General features: G+C 32.5%; 1 protein-coding gene and 1 pseudogene across 1 annotated transcript; both read left to right on the top strand.

The window, feature by feature from the left end:
- Window positions 1–465: 465 nt before the first annotated feature.
- LOC149903329 (uncharacterized) lies at window positions 466–9,060 on the top strand. The gene is made up of 3 exons (XM_090108977.1): window positions 466–644; window positions 6,207–6,337; window positions 7,530–9,060. The coding sequence occupies exons 1-3, from the start codon at window positions 579–581 to the stop codon at window positions 7,627–7,629; spliced, it is 297 nt and encodes a 98-aa protein (XP_089965103.1). The 5' UTR covers window positions 466–578; the 3' UTR covers window positions 7,630–9,060.
- Window positions 9,061–12,549: 3,489 nt separating this feature from the next.
- Window positions 12,550–13,751, top strand: LOC149903330 (uncharacterized; annotated as a pseudogene).
- The last annotated feature ends 36 nt before the right edge of the window (window positions 13,752–13,787 follow it).

Raw genomic sequence — 13,787 nt, forward strand, 5'->3', positions numbered from 1 at the left:
AGTAACCATCGGGCGTCTAAAATTTTATTCAACGACCTAAATACTCGTATAAAAAACGATGACACATCATATTCGGTTATATAAAGAAAATATGTTCATGAATTTGAGCATTTATTAAAATCTAACTACCTAGTTAATCACCATTTATTTTTAACTCGAAACGTTTTCGCTTATGTTTTATAATGAAACCATTTTTGTATTAAATCATTCCGAGAAATTATTTTGGGAAATGTCTTAATTACTGTAAAAATGGTGGTCAATTTTATTTAAAGATCATCGATATCGTAGAACGTCTACGATTACAAAAACAAACAACACATGTTTATTGATCGATCGGCGGTTATCGCTCGCCCATCCATTCAACTCATTGAAATCGCAATAATAATTAAGTGATAATTTTCGTCGTAATGAATCGTGATTTAGTTTCGGACAATTTGATGGACTTCAGAGTACTTATATCGCAGCGGCCGCACGCGGCCGACACTCAACAGCGAGCCGTCGCGACGTATACTTCCCTCGTAAGACGTATACCGTATACACTGTTTATCCATTTCGAAGTACCCACATACTCTAATACCATGAAGGCTCTGATAATCCTGCTGGCTTTAATCTCGTTCACCGCCGCCATGGTGCCCCGACATCGGGTGAGTGTTCATCAGACCTTTTCGTTGATTCGCACAACTTTTATATAAATCTCAATACTCGTAAACAATATTTATTATTGTCAAACCATAATTACGCAGTTTTAGTGTTTATAGTTAGGTCTGAGTATAAATAATATCGATTAAACCTTGCTTTTAAATTAGGCACTGAAACCAAAAATAAATGTTTTTAATTTTGTTAGCCAACCATTGTACGTATGAAACGCATTTTTGTAAAGAAAATCCTAAAATTTGTTTCCAAATTGTTTGATAAATAATGTCTACATATAGGTCGAATGATATTATAGGTACTTATTTGAAACTTGAACCTGAAATTGTCGTAAATTTATTTGTGCTAAAGTGTTTATAATTAGCTAACCTTGATGCTTGAACGTACTATTTTGTGCTTCCCCTGTTTCTAAGCTAAACTTAGAATGAGCTTAACTGTCTTGTGTGTGCTTTTTTGGTAAATGTATCAAACAAATGGATTTTATTAACAACAAAGTGAAGTTTTCTTACAGAATATCAGTATTTATTATGTATACGCTTAAATGAGCGTATTTTCGTTCAAAACATTTAATAAAAATATTTGCACAATTTTTCAAATACCAATCACACATCAATAATTTAACATTAATTTACAAACGAATGGTTTCAACATGAGCTTTAGTTTAAATCTTATGCATCATTTCAATCGATTAACTTTAATTATATTCTGAGCGTAGCACAAATCTTTTTGCTTTTTTAAATTAATGTTAATTAGATTCACGAATAAAAAAAATAACCAATGAAATATTGTTCTAACGATTTCAGAATAAAGGATTAACCAAATAACGATCATGTTTGAGTTAGGAAGATCTTATTCTACGTTCGTGAAGTGTTCTCATACATAATAATTAACTAGGAAAATACTCCTATGACTTCCGACTCAAGCCAATTTCTCGCGATATCTAGATGTAATACAATAAAAAAATAAGTCGATAGCTGCTAATGCGGATTGCACCGGGACTGGTCATAAAATGGCCTGATATAATGACGTCTCGAGTAACGAGTATGCGATATTAACTGTCTGGGTATGGTACTGACGCAGACATTCCATTTTCTGTTTGGCAGCTCGAACAGTAAAGTTTCAGATCAGCACTTGCGTTTCATGGTAATTACGTGTTCTTAGTAATTATAGTTGGCTTACGAGTGAGCCTGTCAAAATGATAAGGTTTCGATAGCGTATGGCACAATTTTACTGCTCTTTAATGTTTGAAGAATCTTTTTTTTATGTATTGAAAGCTTAACGACGACTGTCGACACTATTATCTCTATATATCTATATAAAAAAATCGTTATTACCTTATTTAAACTTAAGTATGTATTTTAAATTGAATCGAAATTATAGCGAGATACTTATTTAACAATGTTTCGAACAGAATTACTTACCTGCCTACTTACTGCCTACTCACTTTAAATTAATAATTAATGACCATAATTACTATACATTTGTAGGATAATTGTATAATCTTCTATAATATAAAAATGAATCGCAAAATGTGTTGGTAAGCTCAAGGTAAGGCATAACTCGAGAACGGCTGAACCAATTTCGTAATTTTTTTCTATAATATTCCTTGAAGTACGAGAAAAGAAGAAATAAAACGGACAGACTAAATCAAAAGATGTAGAAGAAGTATCACATTCGTGTATTTTAGACGGATGTACTGAAAAATCGATTTTAAAAATAATATCAGCGAAAGCTTTATTCTCAGTCGGTGAGAGGCGCGAGGGAGAAACAGTGGGGCGCAGTTAGTTTTCAAATAAGAATGTAACATCCTGAAATCGTCTAGTATGACAGTATATAATAAGGATATACGTCACAGTTTTCAAAGCGAGCTTCCGGTGGAGAAGCAATTCAAGTTTCTCACGGATACCGCGAGCCAGGATGACGTGACGTCACGGGGGCGTGACGCCTGTCACGTTTACATCTTCTGCACTAGTTGGATTACGCAAACATGCATTGTTATGTTACCGTAGGTCAGTTGTAGAGTTTATTGAATAATAGCCGTTGGTAGGGTTACTTTTAGCATGAAATTGCAACGTTTTTATGATGGAACGATAATCTTTATTAGAAGAAATTGCTCGACGACACTGTTACTGGTGACATGCTATAAATGCATAATATTTCACTGTGTTGCTACTTCTAATTGTTCAGTTCATGAACTCGTTTTTGCAAAATTGAAATTGTAATTTTAATTTTCCATGTGATTATGTAGTAGGTACCTTTATAGTTAGTAATATAAATTATGTGACTTAATTTTCTTATTTATTTATTTATTTATTTATAACTCTTTATTGCACAAACTAAAATATGACAAAAATACCATTAATACATAAGAAAGACATAGTTTGTACAAGAGGCGGCCTTATTGCTAAGCAGCAATCTCTACCAGGCAACCTGATGGAAAGGAAATGTATGAAGTTAATGGGATAGTGCAAAAAGAAGAAAAAAAAAAAAACAATAATAATAAATAAATAAAATTATGTAAGTATCAAAGATACCTACTACATAAATACATACTACTACATAATAATACAAATAAATAAAATACATATAAATACATACATATGCTTTGTAATAAACATATACATACATATTATTATATAAATAGAATACATATACATACACATACTATAGTACAAACGCAAAAAAAAGATATATATATATATATATACTATATAAAAACAATAGTTGGTGACGTCAGCAAGCAAAGCAAATCTATAGTAAGGAAAAGAAGTGGTCTTTCTTAGTGTCTTATAGATTAAAAAAAATCTGACACCGAAGTTTAAAGCGCTTTTCATGTCTTAATATAAATTGGATTATCTAGTGTAAGTAAGTGTGTAGTAATGTTATATCTATTCAATTGATTTTAGGTAGTAGGTCTATAATTAAGTAGATATAAGATATTATTTTTAGCAGAAATAAAATATTCTCATTTCATATTTATTTATGCAGTTATTGAATATTTTTTAATTATTAATTATTATTTACAATATACAAATTTAAATAACTATCAATTAATTGACATTTATTTGATTTATTAAGGTTTGGTTTATTTAATTGATATAAAAGGGTGCTTTCCACCAGCAACGTGTACCTATGCTACGAGAATATAATACATAGTTATGTTATGCTGTGAAACTATTTGACTGTTTGAACCACAGAACATAATATAAAAGAGTTTGAATTGATACTCAGCTATGTAGCGAAAATATGCCGCAGCGCCCGCGCCGCGGCCGCAAAGTAGCTACTTATGTGATGTGAGTGACGAGTGTGGTGACTGGTGAGTGGTGACGACTGACGAGTGATGCGCAGTTCGAGCGCGGACCTATAAAGTAGGCTCCGTTCTAACAACACCACTCGTGAGTCGTGACCATCCAACACACTGTCGTTTGTGTTGTGGAGGCTAAAAATGCGTGTTATATATTTCCATAGCACGTATTTTTGCACGCATGCATCCATAGCACACATCCTTCCATATAAAAAACGTATCTTAGTTGAAACCATTTCTATCAGTGCTAAGCTTAGGTGCTAAGCTATATTATGTCACGCTTTTGCCGGACCCAAAAAAAAACAATGTATATAATTAAAGTGAAACAAAAAATACATAGACCTATATCACCGATCGACCTCACAAACGTTAAATCTTTCATCTCTGTGATATTAAGCTCCTTACTTAATAGATAAAAGGTATACCTATTAAATAATAGATGTACCCAATAATAATGACTGTTCCTGCAAGCAGAGATATGATAATAATTTTTCCATCAATGAGTCACCAGTGGATTAACTTCGTAGTAAGACTAAGATGGTAAATAAGTCATCGACCTACGCTACCATTTACGCAGTATCCTGTTTACATGTTTTAAATGATAGCTAGTCGATCCACGTGATTTTCAATTCCATTCATCCAACGATACTACAATATTACAGAACGCCCATTATAATAAAGACACGTTTATAATGTGCTTGTAATACTGAAGATACAGGCTGGATTTATGAAGTAGGTATATTGTTTGATAACTATAACATCAACCATATTATATGTAGGTAAGATTCGTAAGGCCTTTGAATGCATTTTTCTGTTAGAATTCTGTCGACTTTAATCCCTGTATTCCGCTTTATAGAGTATAGACACCGTTTTATCTAGCCATTACCTATAACAGAATGAAATTAAAACATACACGGCATTGATTTCACTTATTTTCATTGATGTCGTTACTGATCTAAATTGCAATCGTAAAAAGTAATAATTATTTATTTATTTTATTTTTCATTTCAGAACATAAGACACGTATACATAATAACATAGTACTCTGCCAAACTGTAAAACAGTTTGTTGGCAGATGTAGCTCCATTTTACAAATATACTTCCACATTTCACAAAATAATGTACCTACATAAAATACGCGTTGTCGGATTATACGGAATTATAGACAGTGTGACAGACCCTTTACAGTGAATTTTCCATGCTAAGTCGCACCGGATACGTTCAAGGGCACAATTACGATGTACGAAAGCAGAATAATATTGTGTACACAGTAGGGAATATCTATTGTTAAATTATAATTATTTTGTTATTACTTATTATAATTATGATCCCACAGATTAAAAGTCAATTAAACGTTTCGAAGTAAGGATCGAGTAATTTGGATTATGGATAATGTTTGTTATAAAAGTAACAACGGAAAAAAAAACCTCAAAAGTATCTTAGTTCACATTGTTTAATATTAGGTCTTTGTTATAAGTAAAAAGATCAAGAAGGTTATATTCAATTTATACAGCTAACTTGTACACGCCGAATGTTCTTGGTTAGTTAATAATACCAAATTTCTCGGATTCGGTTTCAATTGGATTATGTAGACAGTGATAATGATGTTTAATAAACTACAAGATAATAAAATGGGCAAGTATCGTACGGGCACGGGTGCCTCACAATTATTTAGAGTACGATAAAACGATGACCTGACCATGACGTCATTTGGTTCACACGATACTCAACATATTAATTGTAAAATTGAAAATTGATACCACTATATCGTATTTACAACTTAGAATTACGATAGCGTCATTGACAAATAAAAACAATAACATTAACGACGCAATTTGTGTGAAGTTATGCTAGAATACGCACTTTGATCTGTAACCGTCGCCGCTGATGACCTTTCAGACATTCTTATCAGTAATTGATTTGCTATAAATCATTGCAAAAAATATTTCTGAATACATTTGTTTATGTGTAGTTAACTTCTGATGATTTCTTCGTTCAACGCCCTCTACATTATGTACACACTGTATATTGTGCTATGTACCTATTTGATTTTCAATACTGAAACATGATCGTTAGGCTTTGTGACGTAGACGTGTATTGTTAATTTTAATTCAAAATTAGTTCATTGTTTTTAAATAGTAGCAATTTGCGTACTTCGTATATGTAGAGCGAGGCCGAGGTCAAAATATATAATTGTGCAAAATAATATTTAGCGAAAGCAATTAATTTGATTTTCATTTTTATTTTACAGAGGGCGATAAACGTTGAGGAAGAAAATACTATGAAAATTTGTGCGCCCAGCACTCCTTGTGCTTGGTCTATTTACCAACCCGGCAACAAACACGTTGAATCTTCTCAAATACTCCTCTTAACAAATACTTAGTGAGTAGATATCTATACTAATCTATAATTAATATTATAAAGCTAAAGAGTTTGTTTGAACGCGCTAATCTCAGGAACTACTGGTCCGATTTGAAAAATTATTTCAGTTAGATAGCCCATTTATCGAGGCAGGCTTATAGGCTATAATATATATCATTACGCTAAGACCAAGCGCGCACCACGATTTTAATTTTTGCGACACGATTTCAAAATCGCGCTGTAGAAAATCGCAGAGAGTACGGTGCGCGCACAGCGATAATTTAATAGTGATCATTACTCACTTTCATCATGGATTTCGTACAAGTTGCTTGTCTTTATTTACTACTTCGGAGGTTAAGAAGAAAAAAAAAGAAAATTCGTCAATATTAGACTCATCCTTTTACAGCAGATAAAATTGTCAAAGGTTTCTTTTATCAGAAATACAATGAACTTCCATGTATGGTATATATTTCTGATATGGATGTATCCCAAAAAATTCTTTGGCTAGAATAGAATGAAAATTCCGCCAAAAGGCCACCCTTTGTGCTTTTTTTATTTTTTTTTTATTATTGTAACCTTTATGTATATTTTGTTTCTTGCACAATAAAGTGTTAAATAAATAAATAAATTCAAACTTTTGACAGATTACTGAGTTTATGTTTACCAAAAAATACCTATAACACTATGATGTTTACTGTTGGACAGACGAAACACAAGTGAAGTGCCGGCCGGGCCCGAGTGTGCGATTTTATGATCGCAGTGCGCGCGGTACCATACAATTTCATATTCTGCATTTCATTTTCGCGACAATCGCGTCGCGAGCAGTCGCAGCAAAATGTGACAAATCACAATTTTAAAATCGCTGCGATTATTTATTCGCATGTGCGCGCATTGTCATAGTAACTCATACGTTGTATTTCTGCGATAAAATAATCACGCTGCATAAAGTCGTGGTGCGCGCTAGCTCTAAGACCAACCGGAGCGGAGCCACGCGGGTGTAACCACGAAGCGCAGCTAGTTATTAAAATTATAAATAGCAAGAAAATATATAATAAAAAATTAACTATTTAACAAATATTGGCGGTCTTTCATCGACTAATTGGCCAAAGTGTAGAGTTTTCATATAAAGCAGAAACATGTTGTAGAGCATGAGAAACGTGAAAGACGTGTTGAAATTCGACGAGTTTTATTAAAAATTTCACAAATTTTTCAGTTGCACTTGTGACGTTGGCGAATCGTGTCAAATGAGTGAAAGTGAGATAGCGAATGCGTACGTTCACCGTTGCAAAAGACAAGGTGCGCCGGAGAGCTAGCGCGCCACAGCGGCATCCGAGCGGTATCTACAAGTCTGACGCCGCTTTTTATCAGTAACAAAACGTTGTTCCATCAAATGGGATCACCGTCTTCACCTACCTGTGCCGAGCGGTTATTTCCACCAATTTTTACACTACTAAAATGAATTTATTCTGACTTAATAATGTAAGACCGTTTTGTTAATGATTGATTTAATCATAAATCAGAATGTAAGATATTTTCGCATTTTAAAGAACCTTATTAGGATCTAATAATTTAGTACATAATAATAATATCTACATTTGATTATTTTGATCATTAATTTTTTAATACGGACATAGGTATATTAGGTATTCGTTTTATTCCGCCTTGATCCTTGATTAGGAGTTTTATTTTATCTAATCTTCTATCTAAAAACATTATGTATTGTGATTATGTTTTCAATGGGTGACATACTTGTTACTCATAGCGTGCTTCTCGTATGTAACATACATATTACATATACATATACATACACTAAACAGGTACCCACACTTCTTACACTAGGTACTATGCCTACACTCACAGTTTCTGATATTTTCACCAGAAAAGACAGCATTCCAAAAAAATTTAAGGTAGGTAATTGTTTCAGTATGTTAAAAGCGAAATAAGTACATGTGCCGTTATTTAAAACAAATGAACATAAATCAAATTAAAAAAATGAACAAACGAATAAATAAAGATCACAAATGACCGAAGCCATCTTTCATAAATTTCGTTTTCGTATTTATAATTTTAGTTGGGTACCTTCTGTTTATTATACATCTGTATTAATTATGTATTTAAATGTAACGATATAGAACATCCTATTGATATTAATTTGTCTTGGTTACAGCCACAGACAATAGATTAAACTAGACTGAGCGAGCGCGTTTTTGGAAACCTAGCATAATCTCGTCTATCGTGTAAAATTCCGAAATAAATAATTGAAAGTGGATTCTCCATTTTGTTGAATGTTTAGTTGCAGACTTTTTTTAAAACATTTACTTATGTAGAATTTTTTTTTAAGTTTTGCACAATTTAAAATGAACTTTTAATCTGTTACATGCAATTATCATAAGATGCAAAAGTACGTACCTATTGAATTACATATTTCATATTGTCTTATTGTCTAGTTCAATAATTTATGGTATGTGTTTACAAATTAGTTTAGATTTATCGTTCTACTGACTAAAAATATGAAGTACTTATTAGCTTTTAGTTCTATAAATTTTAGTCCATCTTCATTAAAACGAGATGTACAACCACGCCATTTTAGATTTAATATTTTTATTGTAATATTTCTAAATGATTTTAAAGTATTTTTATGTAGGTATAGTACATAAGCTATTGTCATTAGATGTATGACATAATACCTATATATTAAGTAATACTATAATCAATTTACCGAATAAATAATTATAGAAATTTAATGGTGGTTTACTTTTTATTTGGATCAATCTCAAACTTCCTTTATATTCCTTTGTGTACTGCTGCGTGTAGAAATAAATCATGGCGAATAACATTCAATTAAGTATAACTGTGTAAAAAATTGCGAATGAAAAATATGTATCTTATCTAGTACTGTTTTGTCGAAAGCTTTTTTCTGTTAGCAAAGATTTTAAGTTAAATTGAATTCTATCCAAAAATAAAGCTTCAGGCAAGGGAGCTTACAATATTAAATTATTATGTTCGTGTATTTTGTAAAACTAGGACCTGGGTAGGTAGATATTGTTTGCTAATATTGCCTTCCTAGTATAACCTACCTACCTAGTCTAAAATTATAATGATATATGAATAATAGAGGAAAGTCACCAAATATGGAATAGTATCCTAATATGGAATTCCTTCTTTTCTCTAATACTATAAGTATGAATAGCAACATTTTACCATCTTCTGTTTCATACGGTGTACTAATTATCGCACTAACACCATCGAGTTAGTTGCGTGAACGGTTTCCGTGTGGCAGGGGTGTTTTGTTTTGTTGCCATGCAGAAATTTTTTAAGGTAAGTAATAAATGAGTATTTACCGGCTATTATGTTTGTTTACATAAGTGTTATACTATTTAGTATATCGGTATTATGTTTATTTCACCATTTTGTGATCTTTTGTCTTTAAAATATTGTGAATTGAAAAAATATTTAGAAGGGTTTGAATGAGTATAAAAATCCAAATATGGACAGTCGTCGGTGTCTAATTATGGAATACTATAAACTTGCTATTATTTTTTTAAAAACTGTATGTAATGTTTGTTTTTAGAATGTCCGGTTCACAATCAACCTAACGAAAAATCTGGGATGAAGAAAAAACGGCACAATCTATAAAATTCGTCCGAGAAAAGAAAATGGGGTATTTGAAAGCGGCACAGGATCTCCAAGTCCCTAGGACATATTTCTATTTCTTCTTTCAACGTTATTAACTTTATTAAGAGAAACAAACAATCGAAGAAAAATAAGGATGATAGTGAAGAAGAAAGACTCTGAGGAACTAGACGCTATCCAGTTTGATGAAGGTAGTGGAACATGATGAGTTGATGGACCAAGTGCCTTCTGACTCTGCAGATGCAGAATGTAACATACATGCATCAGCAGAGGATCAGGAGGTTCTGTTCAAGACTTTTTTCCATGGATGAAAGTCTAGAAAGTTGAATTAAATGCTTGATGTAAGGGCTCTGAACACATTATGATGTGCTGGTCCAGATGGATCTGGATTTGTGACTTTTGCAAGTAATTACGTAAATTCTTCCATTTATCACAATATGTTACATTCATTTAATTGATCTCAAAGATATTCATTACATTTTTGTTATTGTTATGTTGATTTATGCTTATATTCCATATATGGGTACCTATTCCATATTTGGTTACTCATTTGGGATTTTGTTTTTTGTGTAAAATTTTAATTTGATTACTGATATATTTCGTTAAATGCTGTTAATTATTACTTATAGATGTATGACTGACCAGTAAAAACAATAAACTGATTTAATTTATGCAAAGTTTTATTTTTATATCCCAAAAACAAAATGGTATTCCATATTTGGTTACTTTCCTCTATACACAGATTGTTTTAAATAATAGAAATTTAAAAACCGTAAAGTATATCATAAAAGTATATCGCATAGTTGTTTTTAAGATTGTCAATAGTTTCTAGTGAAATACTTCACCATAAACAACCGATACACAAATCATAAGGCATAAAAACAAACATGTTCTTATCATGAGGTAGGTACCTACATATTATTATGTTGTAGTTGTTTTGAAGTACATACGCATAAAATTGATGACCCCTAAATTATGTTCGAATTGTGCATGATAAGCACATTTTTGTATTGTAAGATGAAATATATAAGTTGCTTTCAAATTTATATTACAACAAAGTTAGACCATGTTTTACTCAAACTCTGAGGTGCTTTCTCTGGCTCCGCCCGGTAGTATTGCATTGCCAGAAAGATGTAACATATACCTAAGTCAAAAAAAGAACCTTCTCCATTCTTTTGGAAGTTGGTTTAAAAAGAGTCGTGTTAGATCAAATTTACACAAGGCTAGCAGCTAGTTAGATAGGTACATGTAATATGAGTAGTGAAGTAGGTATATAATAATATGAAAGCGATGAAAACACAATATGCAATTAAATTTTTTCTTGTAGGAATGAAAGGACCCATGGAAAAGCACAGCATCTTTATAGTGCGTGAAACGATAAAATTTGAAGTGTTTTTTATCATATTTCTTAACGACACAAGATTTTTATGGCAAAAAATAATTTATTATGTTGACATGTTTACCACCTACGTGACTGTTTACGTTTTATAATAATTTTACGACTTTCTCTTTCGCCTCGTTTGATGTCAACAAATCGATAGCAACTTGTTTTCGTCAAGTTGTTCATATTCTTAAATTAACTTTTTTATCAATAAAAAAAACCTGAAAAATTCATGAAAAAATTGACGGTCGGTCAATGCGTATCATCAGGACGCACTGATGGTCGGTGAAGCTCTGCAACCGGCCTAAGGCTGTATTTATTTATTTATACCTACTATCCGAACTTGTAATTTGCTGATACGACTCGACTGTCGAAAAAAGAGATTTACAGTCTGGAGAGTGGAGACTGGAGAACTACGCTACGTTCAGCGAACAAATTCAGATAATTTTTAATTTTTATGTACCTATAACAGCTGCCAGATATATTAAGCACTAGCCACTAGGGCTTTCGTTAAAATATAAATTCTTGTAGATTTTTGCAAGTTTAATTTGTTCTCAGAATTTAAAAAGAAATTGTCTTCAGAATTCGGTATCACATTTTCCTCGTGAAATGATTCGAAAAATTTATATCGTCATGAAACTGCTTTTCGGTGGAAAAGTGGAATTTTAAAAGAAGAATCCATATCAGACAATTGTCAATTTTCGAAACCCCCGGAAAACTTTCAAGGTAAAACTATTCGATTACCTACTGGATTGCCAAAGCCTAAAACAGAAAAAAAGAACAATGCAATTTGTAATAAATTTATATATTCTGATTATGAAGTGGATTAGCGTAACGTGTAAAATAACGTGAAAATGAAAATCCTTATGATTTTCTCAAGTAAGTTATCACTTTTGAATTATCTGCCATGAAAGAAATAACAGGCACAAATGTTTTATACATCTTCATTCTAAATGTATGTAGATATAAAAAACTGTGTAAGACGAATCAGAACTATGTACATACTATTATTAGCTTCAAGAATTTCGTGGATAAAACTAGGTACGTACGTCAGTTTAAGAAAGACGTTCATTTGTTAAAGAGAACAGTGCATTTTTAATTTTTATATACTAAACATCCACTTATCAAGTACAAAAACAATATCTACAACCTACATAATAGGTATTATGTGTTAAGTATGTATGTTTACTTAACACTCGAGTAGATATATCAATGTTATGAGATAAGCGTTACACACCTAAATATCTGTATTTCTGTGTTCAGGTGTAGATAATTGTGTGTTGGTGTTTGATCTGGTTTAAGACCGAAAAAAATATGACCACATCGACTAATTTTCCGACCGATATAAAATTATCAGCATTAGAACTAATTGGGAATACTCCACTTGTTGCGTTGGACCGCTTGCACCCAGGACCTGGCCGTATATTAGCGAAATGTGAATTCATGAATCCCGGAGCGTCAATAAAATGTCGCTCTTCTTTGCATATGATACAAAAAGCTCGCGAGCGAGGAGATTTAAAACCTGGACATCCTGTTATAGAAGTGACATCAGGAAACCAAGGTTGTGGTCTTGCAGTGGTATGTGCAGTACTAGGACATCCCCTAACCCTCACTATGTCTAAAGGTAATAGTGTACAGCGAGCTATTCACATGGAAGCTCTTGGTGCAAAATGTATAAGATATCCTCAAGTGGAGGGCACGTATGGAAACATTACGTACGCTGACGTATCGATCCCAATAGAAGCCGCAGTTACTTTAGCTAAAGAAACGGGGGCATATTTTGTTCAGCAATTGTGCAACGAAGATAATTCAGCTGCGCATTACGAAACAACAGGACCCGAAATTTGGAGACAAACTGGACACAGAGTTGATGGCTTTGTGACTGCTGTAGGGACATCTGGAACTTTTAGTGGAGTCTCAAAATTTTTAAAGGAACAGAATCCTGAAATATTATGCTGCGTCGTGGAACCCGCCGGCTCTGAGCCGCTAAAAGGATGTCCCATTGTAAAACCGAAACATTTATTGCAAGGATCGAGTTATGGAATAGTCCCAAATTTATTTAAATCCGAATTTATGGACGAAAGTATAAGCGTGACTGATGAAGAAACGGAACATTATAAAGATTTAATTGGCAAGAAAGAGGGGTTGTACGTGGGTTACACAAGTGGAGCAAATGTTGCTGCTGCTGTGAAGTTGTTGAAATTAGGAAAACTGCCAAAAGATGCTTGGGTTGTCACCGTTCTTTGTGATTCGGGTCTTAAATATACTCCAGTACCAGAATCATTAATAAACTAGTGATATGGAAATCGGGTAACGATTCGGACTCGCAACAACTCCGTATACAAATCAGGTTACTTTTTTATGCTTACTGTTTTAAATCGCAATATTATGTTATGCATTAATTATTTTTTTATATTTAAAATAAATCTTGTATTCTTCCTATTATTTTTTTATATA

The sequence above is a fragment of the Colias eurytheme genome, chromosome 13 (genome assembly GCF_061535395.1).
Source record: "Colias eurytheme isolate Ceu_HAF_F1 chromosome 13, ilColEury1 Martin Lab GWU primary, whole genome shotgun sequence".
Lineage (NCBI taxonomy): Eukaryota > Metazoa > Arthropoda > Insecta > Lepidoptera > Pieridae > Colias > Colias eurytheme.